Consider the following 14967-nt stretch of genomic DNA (forward strand, 5'->3'; position numbering starts at 1 on the left):
ATTACAGAACTTTTACTACATATAGTTTGTCTTTAACTTGGTCATATTGATGGAATAGTAAAAGTTACTCAAGAGGTATATCACCTTCAACTCCCTGGGGCTATGAATGGAAGAATGCCATCCACATATTCCGCTTGTGCTGTTACATGTGACTGGAAAGGAGGACTTGTAGAGCCAGATCCCTCTGCTGTTATATGAGCAACCTTGAAAAGATACGGTAGCAGCAGAGCTAGGCTTCATGCACGTATTGGGCCCATTAATATTGGACAAGCTTATATGGCTGCTTTGAAATACTGTAGAAAGGTGTTAATGAAGAATGAAAGAATAGAAAGTTAGCTAATTTTTTTTTAATGGAATGAATGTATGATGTGTGAAGATGAGGGGAAGTGAAATGAATGACTGTGAAGATGTGACATTTATAAGTCAGGTGTGGACATATGCAGTTACGATTTTTTTTTTTTTTTTTTTTTTTTTTTTTTTTTTTAAATAACAGAATGGAGGAAGGAAAAGCAAATGAATACTAAAGAAATAATCCATACACCAGATTACTGATGTCCTCTGTTCATAAAATATCTGTAACAGTTAGACTTGAACAGCTGTTAGTTGAAATTTGGAGGGAAACAACTCTGGGGAAGCGAGTTCCAGAGAGATGCAGTTCGGAGAATGAAAGAATTCCGATAGGCAGAAGTTCTGCAATATGGTTGTGTGACATTCCATTCATGAGCGCTACCAGATGCCTGTGTAGCACGAGGGAATGCATGGAGAGGTGGCACCATGGACGTAACTTCATCTGAGCATTTGCCAAAAAAATATCTGTAAAATAATGCGAGGGAGGCAACATTCCTTCTTACTTGCAGGGGAGGTAGTTTATTTGTAGTGGCAGGGTTGTTAATAATTCTAATAGCTTTGTTCTGAATTTTGTCTTGTTGTTTTAATGCAACCTCTTCACATCCATTCCACAAGGGTGAGCAATATTCAACCTGAGAGCGCACGTGACTCTTATAAATTATAGCTAAATGCTCATCAGCGAAGAAGTTATGGACTCTGTACAATAATCCAAGTTTCTTTGAGGTGGTTTTAGTAAGCGATCTAACATGAGAGGTCCAGCTGAGGGCATTGTTAAGTGAGACGCCAAGAATTTCAGTACTTTTGGAGATGGGAATATTAGTAGCACTGAAAGTAATGTACAAATCTGGCAATATCTGTCTATTAATAAATTGTATATATTTACTTTTACTAGCATTAAAAGAGACAAGGTTGTTTTGTCCCCATTCACTGATCGTAGATAGGTCTTGATTTATGGAGATGGCTGTACTGAGTTGAGAGGTAGAGATATTAGACTTTGTAAATGGGTGTCTGAGTGTGAATGAACTATGTAGTGTTGAGTCATCTGCGTATGAGTGGATGGGATTGTGGGTGACAGATAAGAGATCATTAATATGAACCAGGAATAGTGTTGGTGCCAGGACTGACCCCTGCGGCACGCCGGCGTTAATTGAGTGGAAATTGGGATATACATCATCTACTTTTATTTTCCTGTCACTAAGATATGAAGAAATTAAAGGAACAAAAGACTTTAGTCCATAGTAAGGGAGTTTGGACAGCAGGGAACGGTGCTATACTCTGTCGAAAGCTTTAGAAATATCAAGAGCTACTGCATGAGTTTCTCCATGTAGATCAATTGATTGTTGGATGGTATGAGTTAGGAGATTGAGTATGTCAATGGTGCATCTTTTGTGCCAAAAACCATATTGTCTATGACTAATTAAGTTGTTGGATTCAAGATGTTTAACAGTGTGCTTATTAATTAAAGTTTCAAATACCTTAACAAGAGAAGATGTGACAGCTATTGATCTGTAATCAGAGGGGTCAGAGGAACTTCCTTTCTTCGGAATTTGGTGGATATTGGCTTCTCTCCATGAATTTGGGAATAAAGAAGTATGTATGCATAGTCTGAACATTTTAGCTAGAACAGAGGCAAGTTCAGGGGAACACTTTTTCAAAACAATTGGCAGAATTCCAGCTGGGCCTGGAGCTTTGTTGGTAGGTAAATTGTCTAGGATGGATTTTACGTATCTTGTCTGTATTTTAAGGGGGGCAATTTCGGGAGAGTCAAGTACTTGTACTGGGACATTCTGGCTGGTATCGTCTATGGTAGAGTTTCTGGCAAATGTACTGGCAAAAATATCTGCTTTCCCACATGGGTCATTTGTAATGTTGCCATCTGAAGATTTTAGTGGGGGAATGGAAGATGACTTGTTAAAGTTATTATTGAAAGAATTAAGAGATGACCAGAATATTCTATTGTCATTAGGGTTGTTAAGTAGTTTTGATGCTTGTTTTTGAAGAAAGTTTGATTTAGCTAGATTTAATATGGCTTTTGCATAATTTCTAGCAATTTTAAATTGAAAGAGTGATTCAGATGTTTTTGATTTTAAGTAAGAGTTATAGTCTAATGACTTTTGGGCTGTTGCCCTGGCACAGTTGCCATCAAACCATTTTGGAGAGTTCGATCTTTTAGTAAACTGTTGACTTGGTATGAATAAATCCATACCAGCTAGCATTAAGTCGCAAATGTGGGACTGGGTAGAATTGGGATCACTGGAGAAGAAAGACTGCCATGGAATGTCAGGAAGATAATTTCTAAATCCATCCCAGTTTGCCCTATCAAAGTGCCATCGGGTCACCTTGACAGGTTCAGAACGGGGAGGTGTGGGGAGGTTAACTAATGAGGCTTTGATGAGATTGTGGTCAGAGGATCCAAGTGGTGACAGTACCTCTATCCTGTATTGATCTGGATTATTTGTCATGAATAAATCCAAAAGATGGGCATTATGGTCAGGATTATCAGGTATTCTGGTTGGTTGTTTTACCAGCTGGGTGAGATTAAACGATTCTGAACACAGCTCACACTTTAGACCAGCGTCGTCAGTCCTGGCAGAATGCAATAACCATTCAACATTATGTATGTTAAAATCACCAAAAATGGTAATTTGGGTGCTAAGGGCAAGGTTAAGGTTACTCAAGTGTGTGGATATAGAATCAAATATACTGGATTCCGAAGAAGCATTGGGGGTGCGATAAACTACACAAATATATTTGGGAATATTTTGACAGTTTAGTTTATATAATGAGTAATCAAAACTGGATGAAGTGAAGTTTAAAACAGTGTCAACAGCATATTGGAATTTGATATAACAACAGGTGCCGCCCTTCTTACGGAAGTTTGTAAGGAGATGGTAACCAGGAAAACAAAATAGGGATATATCAGTAGAGGGTGAGATTACGTGGTTCTGTGAGGAAAAGGGCCAAAGGGGATATGGACTGAAGGAAAAAATGAACTGATTTTAAATTTGTGGTATGGCCGCGTATGTTGGTGAAGAATAAGGCCACACTTTCACCTCTTCGCTGACGAGCATTCCCGGAAATAGCAACAGTCGCTGCTGGCACAGTTGCTTGATGGCGACCGGGAGGACCCTGTGCCGCCAGCCCTACCCTGCTGGTGGTGGCAATCCGAGGTACCACTTCATTTGATAGTAACATTGCAGCGGCCATTAATAAAGAGAGTGAATAGAAGGTGTGATATGTTATGCACATGTAGTGTGGTGTAGACAGTTGAAGGTAGAGGTATTATGAGAGCATGCTGGCCTACTCTCTGTGTAAATGAATGCACTGAAAATGTTCAGCAAAGGGAGATGGTCAGGATCAAGTCCTGAGGGCTGGTGAAACTTGAGCTCCAGCTCTCCGTATCACCAGCCTGCCATCAACCTTGGGAGTACTGCCCTGTTCGACTGGTGCTACAGTCTACTCAATTTATCAGGAATGAATAGTGAAGAGTAATAGTGATTATGACGGTGAATTAAGTCAAGGTGCATTGATGTCAGGATTGGGTTATGGAGTAAAAATGTCTGTGGATAAAAGATATGAGAAAGTGTTCATATATGGGATAATCAAATGTAGAGAATGGGTAGAGATAGGGTGGCGTTGTGAGTTTAAAGGTAGAGTATGTGGGGATGTGGTAGGCCAAGAGGCCAAGAAGAAGGTGAATGAATGTAGTAAATTAGTTGTGAGAAAGCAAGGTATGAAAGTTGTTGAAGGTAAGGAACTGATAAGAAATCAAAGTAGATGTATGAAATATTTATGGAGAATCAAATGACTGGGTTTGCACTTTTTAGTTTATGGAATGTACCAGTTGACGACTGTGTGTGAAGAAAATTGAAATATGAGTACTGTATGTGCAATTGATTAAGTCCTGATTCCACCTTACAAAGGAGGAGTCAGGATTCTTGGGGTTTGAATGAACTGTGAATGATTGAGTAACCATTTTACTAGGTATGCTACTGATAGGTCTACTTTTGTACTTTCCTTTTGTGCATTTCTGAATCCTACCATACCCCATCTCTAGGTGGGAAACAGAGTCAGGATAATGATGATGATAGTTTATGCTGAGTTTAATGAATTTTTTATGTTTTTTAATCATATCACAGAAAAAAAAAAAAAAGCTCTAGAACAGATGAAGCAGTTAAGAAATGATTAGCAACACTGGAAGCAAAACCTGTGAATTGTGTCTATAAACAGTTGTCATATATTAGAGAATGGTGTTGAAAGAGGTATTTTATTATTGAACGAGCATATTTATCGGTTTTAATAGGAATGCTAGTGCAGAGTTTTGCTGAGGTTTGTGAGCATCGTGCCTTGAGAGTAAATGTAGAAAAGAGTAAAATAATGGTTATTGAGAGAGAAAGTGACTCCCAGAGGATGTCACAGTAAGTGGAGAGAGACTGGAATTGGTAAGAGAGTTCAAATACTTGGGTACAGTGATAGAAAAGAGAGGAAAATGTGCAAAATAAGTTGAAAGTAGAGTGACACAAGGAAGAAAAGTAGCAGGTGCAATGAAGGCCTTGATAAGAAACAGAGGCTTGAGTGTTGCAGCTGCACGAGGCTTGCATGAAGGAGTGTTAGTGCCAACTTTAACATATCGATGTGAGACTATGGTGTGGCATGAAAATGGAAAGTCAAGAATAAGAGCAGTGGATATGGGACTGCTGAGGAATGTATGTGGAGTTCAGAGGATGGATAGGATATGAAGTAATGTGATATGTGAAAGCTGTGGAGTGAGGAAGTCTGTGAACACCAGAATCGAAGAGAGTGTACTGAGATGGTATGGTCATGTGAAGAGAATGGATTACAATAGAATGGTGAAAAAGGTATATCTGAGTGAATTTGAAGGAGGGAGGAGGTGGGGTAGGCCGAGGAGAAGGTGGAGAGAGATGGTGGATGAGTGTTTGAGGAAGAGAGGCTTGGAAGTCGGTGAGGCTAGGGAACTAACAGGAGATCGAGCTGGCTGGATGAATGTTGTGAGTAGTGCATGATCAGGGATTTGGCACCCCTTTATAACGTGGCAGCGTCCGCATTGACTCAGTCGGGTACATTTATGTGAAGCTAGAGAACGTGGTGAATGTTTTTGGCGTATCCAATAGAGCCAGGATTCCGGGGGCTTGAATGATGAGTGAATGGAAGCATGGCCCATTGTTTTGGGTAAATTTGGGCTGTCTGGACATTGCTACTCCTCACCCTACCCTAGGGTGGGAAAGGAGGTCCAGATGATGATGATGATGATGGTGATGATACTTTTATAGTAATAATTAAGGATTTCAGTGGTAATTGTCATTTCTTCATATGGTACCAGCTTCTGTTGCACTGTGTAAGGTTTGAGTGTGTGTGTGATCTTGCAGTTGGGACACCGGTATCTCTCTCATGTGGCTCCATGACATTGGCCTCGACTGGAGATCCACAATCACCTGGTTCACCTACGCAGACAGAGACGGCCGACCTTCACGAGCTGGATGCACGTGACCTGGAGACCCCAAGTGTGACCCCCTCGAGGCAGGACACACTGAGCCCTGAGACCTCCCTGACGTCCAGCCCCCAGAGAGGCCCCCATGACCCCGATTATCACCACCACCACCATCACCCGCAGCACCACCACCACCACCACCACCAGCCACCAGGTCAGCCCCGACATTATCCCCGCCCCCCCTCCTTAGATACTAACTCAAGTAGGTCATCCCGGCAGCAGGTTAATGTGGGCCCTGGTGATGAGGGGCCTGCAGACTTACTTATAGAGGGACATAGATTCCTCACACCCCCTGATGATGACAATCTCAGTCATGATTCTTATGAGTTAATTGAGCGAGAACCAGAGTGGTCGAGGGCTAGTTCCCGAGGCCCCAGCCGGTGTGGGTCCCGTCTCGTGGTTGATGCTGATGTTCTGGGTAGTGCCGAACGCCTGGAGTGGGCAGATCGGAAGGGTGGTGGAGACACTGAGCCAAGAGGCAGGACCAGTAGCTACACCGGCAGCCTCCCTCGTAGCCATGGGTCCTCCACCTCTCCTATCCCCACCACCACCAGGAAACAGACCAATGGCTACACTGGTAGCCTGCCCAGGACACACAGCAGCAGCCAGTTTGGCAGCCTGTCCCGCAGTCTGGCTGGGTCCCGAGCTAGTTCCCGCATCACTCTTGAGCTTCCCCTTGACAACCGACCCTCTGAGCATGAGGATGATGAAGACTTTGCAGGGAGTCCTGGCAGTCCAGAATTCCATGAGAATAGTGTGTGTGAGATTACCAGTGAAAAGGGTTATATCATGACTGCGCGCCACCTTGGAAGCATCACCATCACCGAGGGGTCTGGGGCTTTTGTTGCCTCTTCTCTGTCTCGCCATGATCCCCAGGACAGTCTAGCTGAGAGTCTCAGTAGCCTGAGGTCCCGTTCTAGTAGTCACTCCCGTCTTGGCCGGTCAAGAGAGAGCTTGCGTGATGGTGGTGACTCAAGCGCAGCCACCACAGCTACTGTCACAACCAGGCTCTCAGCCAGCATGCGAGCAGCTCGAGAAACTGGTCAATATGTCGACTATGGAAGCTCTCAGGAGAGCCTTCATAAGATGAGCTCTTGTGAGAGTGATGGTGGGTCGTCCCTCTCCTCCCAGACGCGATCATCAACAACCCCCAGGCCACTGGATGTGCAACATGGCTACTTGCAGCACCGACGCTCTACCTCCACATCACCTCCTTCCCTTACCTCATATTCTTCTCAGCAGTCCCGACCCCGTGTCATGGATTTCTCAGCACTGCATAAGAAAGCTAAGTTCAATGTTTATGGACGTGGGAGTGACTCTGGTGGCAACACTGACTCAGATGTGTGCTCTCCCTTGGAAGTTCATCACCACCTACCCATCACACCCCAGGCCAGGCCTGCTGAGGTGCGTGAAGAGGAGGAGGACGATGAGGATGACTTGACTTTGTCCCAGGAGAGGGTCCAGTTCTTGCCTCGTCCTGCTGACATGGATCTCATCACCCGGGTACGAGGCAGCAGCGATGAAGAAGAGGAGGAGCAAGAGATAGATATGGAGTCAGAACAAGAGGACCAGATCATTGTGGTTATTGAGGAGAAAGTAGAGCCACGAATGTTCAACTTTGATATTCTGGCCCCACCTCCAGAAGTGAAAGAGGAGTCACCCTCAAGTGGCGAGATGGACCTCACAGATACATCACGTGAACGCAAAATTGACGAAAGCGATGCCTCCGAACGAACTGTCATCGAGCGTTGCCGCTTACCTGACGACCGCCTTAACAAGCTTGGCTCCAAGGACAGCCAGATGAGTATTGAGGAGATAGATGAGACCATCCTGGACCGGCGGAGTTCGGTACCAGGGGAGCGGCGGCAGAGTGGCCATGACATAGGTCGTCGTTCACCATATCCTTACCCAGCTGACTATCGTACTGCAGTTCAGGAGGCTCCACTAGCTTCACCACTTCCAGTCTTGCAGGACCGAGAGCGGCGATCTTCCTTGCATGAGTCAGAGAGGCGGTCGCCATATCTTGACACGGAGCGCCGTTCATCAGTTCATGATATGGGGCGCCGTTCACCTTATGACAGAGACAGGGAGGACAGGGAGAGGAAATCATCATCATCATCTGACCGGCGCAGCTCTGTGTCCTCAGACCGCCGGGGCTCCAGTTCATCAGATCGTCGCCCTTCACTTTCAGACATTGGGCGTAGGACATCCATCTCCATTGAGCCTGGTCAGCGTTCACCATTCTTTGATGCACCAGTGTTTGAGTTCAAATCAGAAGGTGAATGTGAGTCTTTAGAACCAGACACCTCATCAGCCACTGTAGTATCAGACAAAAGCCCAATCACTGAGGACCGCAAGAACCACTTCTTTGATGGCTTATTGCTGGATGATTCTCTGCTCAGTATGACTGAAGCTCTCATCCCACCAGAGGATGCCCCAGAGGCCTTTACCAGTCCTCGGGCTGCTGCCCGCATCCTGGAGGCAGTGGAAGGGCATGGCCGACACACTGTCATTGTTACTGCTGAGGATGATGATGATGATGATGAGGAAGTATTCATCATTGAGAAAAAAGACAGGAAAAAGTACCTTGAAGAAAAGACCAAGGAACCTAGTAAGACCCGGCCAGATGAAAAAGTGACTGCACCAGCACCTTCGAGGAAGGACAAGCAACAGGAGGACGAGGCACTAGGGGCTGTTGGTGGGACGGAGGAGGAAGAGGAATACTATGAAGAGGATGATGAAGATGAAGATGAGGATGACCATGCCCAAATGAGTGACCAGTCCCCACCACAGTCCCCTGACCTTGTGTCTGAGCCAGATGAGTACCATGATGACTACCAAGAACCAGAGTACTACCATCAAACTTACACCAGGCAGATTGACCTTGGATATGCCTTCCCCTCCCGCACCCTCTCCCGCATCAGTGAACGCAGCACGACCTCGGAGCAAGAACAAGAGCAGGATCACATTGGTTTGCCAGAGCCTGAGCCAGACCACTCGGACAGTAAGATCTCCACCCCAACTGAAGAGAAATTGCCCTCCATCCCTTCTGAAGATCAACAAGGGGAGCTGCCATCAGATTATTCCAATTCCACCACCAGTGATGACAACCAGAGTGACCGTCGCACCAGCATCAATAATAATGGAAGTGGAGCTGGAACAGGGAGTGGCGCTGAGGGGGAACAGCAGCAGGAGCCCCCAACCCCTGTGGCCCCTGCCCCACCCCAGTATACAACACAGTTCTTCCTTCGAGACTTGCCTGAGTTTGTTCCAGGGGATGAGAGTGATGAATTCCCTTCTCCACCCTCTTCAGCCTTCTTAGAGAACCCCCACACAGAGCTGAGTCACATAGAAACCTACTACATGGAAATAAATCAGCGTGTAGGTCAGGCAGGAGAAGGAATTTATGACAACATCCCTGTAAAGTTTGAGGGAATCCATGAGATATCCGAATCCGAGTCAGCATCAGAGGAGAACCACACCTTACAGGAGCCTCCAGAAGACTCTTTAGAAGATTCAGGACAGCCTGTTGAGGAACTGGAGGAGGAGGAGGAAGAGGGGGAGCAACCAGCAGGGCCAGCATCTGGAGCAGGAGCACAGGAGGAGACTAAAGCTAAACCTCCTCCAGCCCCCTCAACAAAAACCAGGACACCATCAGCACGCTTAAGGAGGGAACCATCATCTCCATCACCACCCCCTCCCCCTCCCCCTCCCCGGCCTTTCATGCGGCCACCGTCTCTGTCCTCCCGTAGTCCAAGTCCTCCTCTAACCCCACCCACACCCATTGCTCGAGAGATGCCCATCACCAAATATGATGGTGCGCAAGCAGGGCAGGACCTACGGATGAGAGCTGCTTTGGATGTAGAGGTGCGGGGCGGCCATCTCCATGCATCTCGAGAGAACCTATCTACTGCTGGTCTCACAACTCAGCCTGATCCTGGGGACTGGAACAGTTTCTAGATTTTTCTCTTGCCCAGGCACTCTCACATCTCTTGATTTTTGCCCTGTGACTCCCTACTTTGTGGTTCCTATGAATCTATCCACCTCTTGATTCTTCACCAGTGGATACAGCACGTCAAAGAATCATCCCCTGTGACACCTTGCCCAGTGATGTCCTACTTTTTCCACAACACCAATCCTCAGAAGTTCCAGCCCCTGGCACCCAGTATATTAATAACTTATTCGTTATTTCCTCAGCTATAATTCATTATTTTATTTATTTATTTATTTTTTACCAAAATGTATTGGGGTTATTATGAACACATGCTTGTAGTGGCACTGCTGAAAATTTTTGATAATCCTCACCAGGTATTTTACTTTACTGTATTTGGTTATTTGTTATTGAGTACAGTATTTTTTTTTTTTCTTTCTTTCTTTTTTCTCCCCAGGTTAACCTATGTGTCACCACATTTCTTGCAATGTAGATTTGTGTTATGTCAGTTTTATGAATTTCCTGGAAGACATTTCAAAAGATTTTACAGGTTCCTCATTTAGGAGTGATTTTAATGCCAGTACATTATACTTTTCTCCTTGTCATTGACTGCCTTGGGTTATTGTTTCCCCCCAGAAGCAGTAGAGTTTCATTAACAGTCAGTATTTTGAGGTCACCTTATTTAGCTTAGGCAGTAGAGATATTTGATAGAGGAAAAAATTGTTGCCAGATGAATATGCATTGTTGTCGGTGTAATAATTCCTGATCCCTTATGTTTGCTCACTCTTGATAGATCTCAGTCTTGATGTATATATTAATATATACATTGTTTGGAAACACCCACACTATGGATTTTTTTTCTGATGAGCTAATTGCATATAATACTTTTAGATATAAGATTACATTTAAGCTCCAGCTGCGTAATTTTTTATGGCATTATTCGTCCTTGATGCATGAGTTACTGTGTGGCATAATGAAAAGTCTGCCATTGAAGTCGTGTTGGTTTCAGCATTGCCATTATCATATCATATACTGTATTGGTGTCAATGGGCAGTATTAACCATGCAATGCCAGACTGCAGCTTTTTTTTTCAGTATGGTAAAAAAAGTGGTGCTTCCTGTTTGAGAGTTCCACTTGAAAATGGTGTAGACAACAGGGAGAGTGAATCCATGCCCTGAGATGCCGTGTGTTCGTTTATTTGTATGTGTGTGTGAAGCTCAAACGGGTGATTGTTGGACTCTTTACGCTTTAATCTTAGCATAGTCAAACAGAAACAGATCTTGACATGACTCTCACAACGACTCCACAGTCCCAGGATCTGAGGTAAAAACATACCCATGAAAGTTTACATGAGATAAGGTTATCAGAGACTAGATCTATTTTGTACAGCAGATGAAGTTTGTATGTCTGTGTATATTTGTGCTTCAGAGAAGTAGCACAGAACTAAAATTGTCATCATTTGCTTTGTATTGATGGTGATAATTTGTGATTATTTCTGTTGTATGTTTAAACAGTTCAGATCTTAAGTACACCTCCACAGAACTTGTTGCCGTACTTGAGAGTGAAGAAAGTATAGCAAAATCGTCTTGGATCATTAATTTTCTGTGATGTTTGTTCCTTATGTCAGAGTTTCTCCCTGAGTGTCCAAACAGTTCTGCTGTTGAGTTTAATATACTGTATTAGAACTTTCTGTCATAATATATATATAGTTATGCTCAGTGCCCCACTCTGTCTTGTATTGGCTGGTGTATTATTAGGTACAGTAGAAAGCTGACAATACATATGGAATAATTCCTTAGGTATATCAGATTGCAGAACTCTGATTGATCGTACGGTTTCACGTTTGTTATTTTCCAAATTGTTATTTTTATTTCATGCTCTGATTTATCATATAATTTTACGAGAAAAGGAATTATTGAAAAAGAAAACATGATTTGGAAGAATTCTTATTATAGGTAAAATACAGTTGTTGTAAGGTTTAGGTCATAAAATTCAGGTACAGTATATGGTACCTGAAGAGCCTTTCAATTAATCAGGTATCTCAATCATTGGACTTTACTGTACGTATATTATTATAGTGTGTGCGCTGCTCAGCTAGTATAACCTGCTAACATTTTTATTATTTTTAGTATTACAGTAGTACAGCCAAAAATATAAAAATCATAAGGTATTTAATGATGAATTATTAAGAGTTTTTTTTTTTTTTTTTTTTTTTTTTTTTTTTTTTATGTACTGTATTGCTCACCTATTGCAGTTAATTGTTATCATGAGGATTGTCTTTTGAATCATTTAATTCATAAAGATCAGTATTATCTCAATAAGGTTTTATTGAGATGGCAGTGTGTATGACCACAGTATTGACTCCTTTTGCAAGTGAAGTAAACCAAAGTGCCAAACAGTAGATGGAAGCCATTCCGTTAAACTGAACCAAGACATTAGTAAATCTGGTTGGGAAGGTAGCTGAGTGAGCATTGTTTCATTGTTCACAGTTTGTACATACATGCTATTACACATTAGATTCCTCCTATAGTTGTCAGCAGACTGAGGTAATTTTTTTTTATCGACTCCAGGATCCCATTGTACAGTATATGTAAAAATTTCGGATTTTTTCATTGCTGCCTTCCATGTGTTTCTTAGCATTAGTGTTTTAAGACCCTTATTTTGCTTATGATAATCGGTCAGTCCAAGATCATTATGGTGCACTGTGAGGTAGTGTGAGTGGATTTAAAGAAAGGAAATTAGTCTGACGTAAGTTGTATACATAGTCTTCAGATCTCCCCATGCCCTTTTCTAGTGTGTTCATATTACATGGCCAGTTGAGTATCACCAGAGCAAGGAAATTTGAAAGCTTTCTTACGATTGCGCAGAATAATGCATAAACAATTTTAACCAGGTTTCTTGATGTCTCCAAGTTTTGTATAGAGGGAATTCGGTAGAAAGTTTATAGTCTACATCATTTTAATTAAGGAATTTTTTCAAGTAAACTGGGTAGTATGTATTTTCTCCCTCATTTAGATCTATGTGTGAACAGTTGTCCTACATTCTAAAGTTTTTAATCTTAGTAGAGTGAAACTGTTTTGGTAATACCCAAACAACTACTGGTATTAAGAGAGATTTGCAACACTTCAAAAGGCATCATGTCTTGTACGGTACAGTACTGATGTTCATCTCTCAGTGGGTTTAAAACAAATCAAGAATGCTTCCATCTGATGTCATCAGATATTTCCATGAGTGATTCAGTTGGATTATTCCTGCCCTTTCATATTTTCCTGCACCATGCTTTTAAGTTATTGTATTTGGTATATGGTCAGTGAAGTTTGACATTATCCATATATTAGAGGGCCATTTGAACATTACACAACTCATATTTAATAAACATAAACAGAATCAGAACTATGTACTGTATATCAGATTTTTTTTTATTGTAATTGGCAATAGAAATAGGGGAGTGAAAACTGGTAAAATTTGCATTTTTTTCTTTTTGTTAATCTTGTTTACAGAAGGCTGAAAATGGCATGGTAGTTGAAATGATTGTTGTGTAATATATGAATGAGCTCTACCAAGTAATTGGACATTCCAACAGCATGCATCATTTGTTGATCCTGTTATGATGTGGTTATACATGGAGAGACAGAGGAATATAACCACTAGATGATACTAACAATATATAAATACCTTATCTGTTTATGTATCTATCTATCTATGTATGTATATATATATATATATATATATATATATATATATATATATATACAGTATATATAATACACACACACACACACACTCTGTTAATACTTATGCCTGCCTTTGGAAGTACCTCAAAAGTTATTAAACTTTATCAGATATGTTCTCATTCAACATAGTCACTGAAGGTGTTATTTTGCTCTATGTTAGCCTTGTGAACTGAGTCATAAAAGGTTTGTGTTATTATGTTGCACTGCAGTGTGTATACCAATGTATTAAGGAAATTTTTATTGTTTTAAAATATGCCTCATGTGGTAATGATCCATCCATCCATCCATCATCCAATCCAGTGTTTCCCCATGAGCAGCGTAGGAGCCCGGGGCTAGGCAAGTTGGTCTTGACATTTAAGACGAGAATGATCAAAAGTCATAATTAAAGTGCCCAGCAAAAGTAATACAATTTGAAGAGATTATGTGAGCTTAGTGACATCTGGAACCATTTAAAATCTGATGTATTTGCATTATGTTTGAGGTACTTTCATTGAATTTAGCACCAAAGGCAAAGCCTCACTAGCTTATTGCAGTGTGTTGTGAGAGAAAAACAGTCGCTTCATGGAACTCACGAGAATATTAATGAAATGCTTAAATCTTTCTCTGCTGTTTAGAGTGTTTAGACATGTGATCAGTCATCCATAGAATCCCAGAGACATAGACCATTTTATTTTGCTTTAGAGAGATGCCCAGTTGTGAAGGGCTCAGGAACACACTCCTTTAACTCATTCAGTATGCGATCTCTCCCTCATGCCAAAAAAATTCATCTGATGATAGTGAGAACAGAATGAAAAAAGACATTCTTAGCATGGATTTTTTTTTTTTTTTTTTTTTCTTCTTCCAATCACCATGGGTTTTATCCTTGTCAGCTTAGGAGTCTTTTAAACCCTCTTAGTCATTTATTTAACACAGTACACATGTACTTTATGCTTTTCAAACATGGACAATGATGTAATGAATAATACCTTCAGTCTTTAACAAAATTCCTAATCACATGAGGGCTGGCCACAAACATCTTGTTCTCTGCCATCAGGCTGCCTTCCTTTCAGCTCACACCACCCACATTTATACACCTCTCTACACCATCCTGCCACCTCGTCCTTGGTCTCACTCTCCACCTCACTGATATACACTGTGCTAGTCATCTATCTCTCTCCATTCTCTCAGCATGGCCAGACCATCTCAGGTTACTTCTAACACCTTGTAGCACTTCTGCCTCAAGAGAATATTAGAATGCCATATGCAGAAATAAACTAGTTGGGAAGAGGTCAGGGAACCTCCTCAGATGACGAGCATACAAACCCAGGTTCAAGTCCACGTGAGAGTGGAACATTGGTTTCCATTAACATCTGGACTAGTGCTGATTCCTTTTATACTTGTTACCAAAGGTCAGTTTTGTTCATCATGGAAAGGACCTTTCCTTTTGAAAGAGCTAAGAAAGGCCC

The 14967-nt window shown here is 42.2% G+C and overlaps 1 protein-coding gene across 2 annotated transcripts in view; it reads left to right on the plus strand.

Annotated features, from left to right (window-relative positions):
• Cdep (Chondrocyte-derived ezrin-like domain containing protein) overlaps positions 1-14967 on the plus strand; it is a 182112-nt gene that overhangs the window by 129867 nt on the left and 37278 nt on the right. For both annotated transcript variants that reach the window (XM_080283943.1, XM_080283949.1), the window contains one exon: positions 5736-6011. In XM_080283943.1, coding sequence (XP_080140069.1) covers positions 5736-6011 — 276 coding nt within the window. The remainder of the gene's footprint in view (positions 1-5735; positions 6012-14967) is intronic.

The sequence above is a fragment of the Coenobita brevimanus genome, chromosome 13, assembly GCF_032717465.1.
Source record: "Coenobita brevimanus isolate Jiangsu-jjx chromosome 13, ASM3271746v2, whole genome shotgun sequence".
In the NCBI taxonomy this organism is placed as follows: domain Eukaryota; kingdom Metazoa; phylum Arthropoda; class Malacostraca; order Decapoda; family Coenobitidae; genus Coenobita; species Coenobita brevimanus.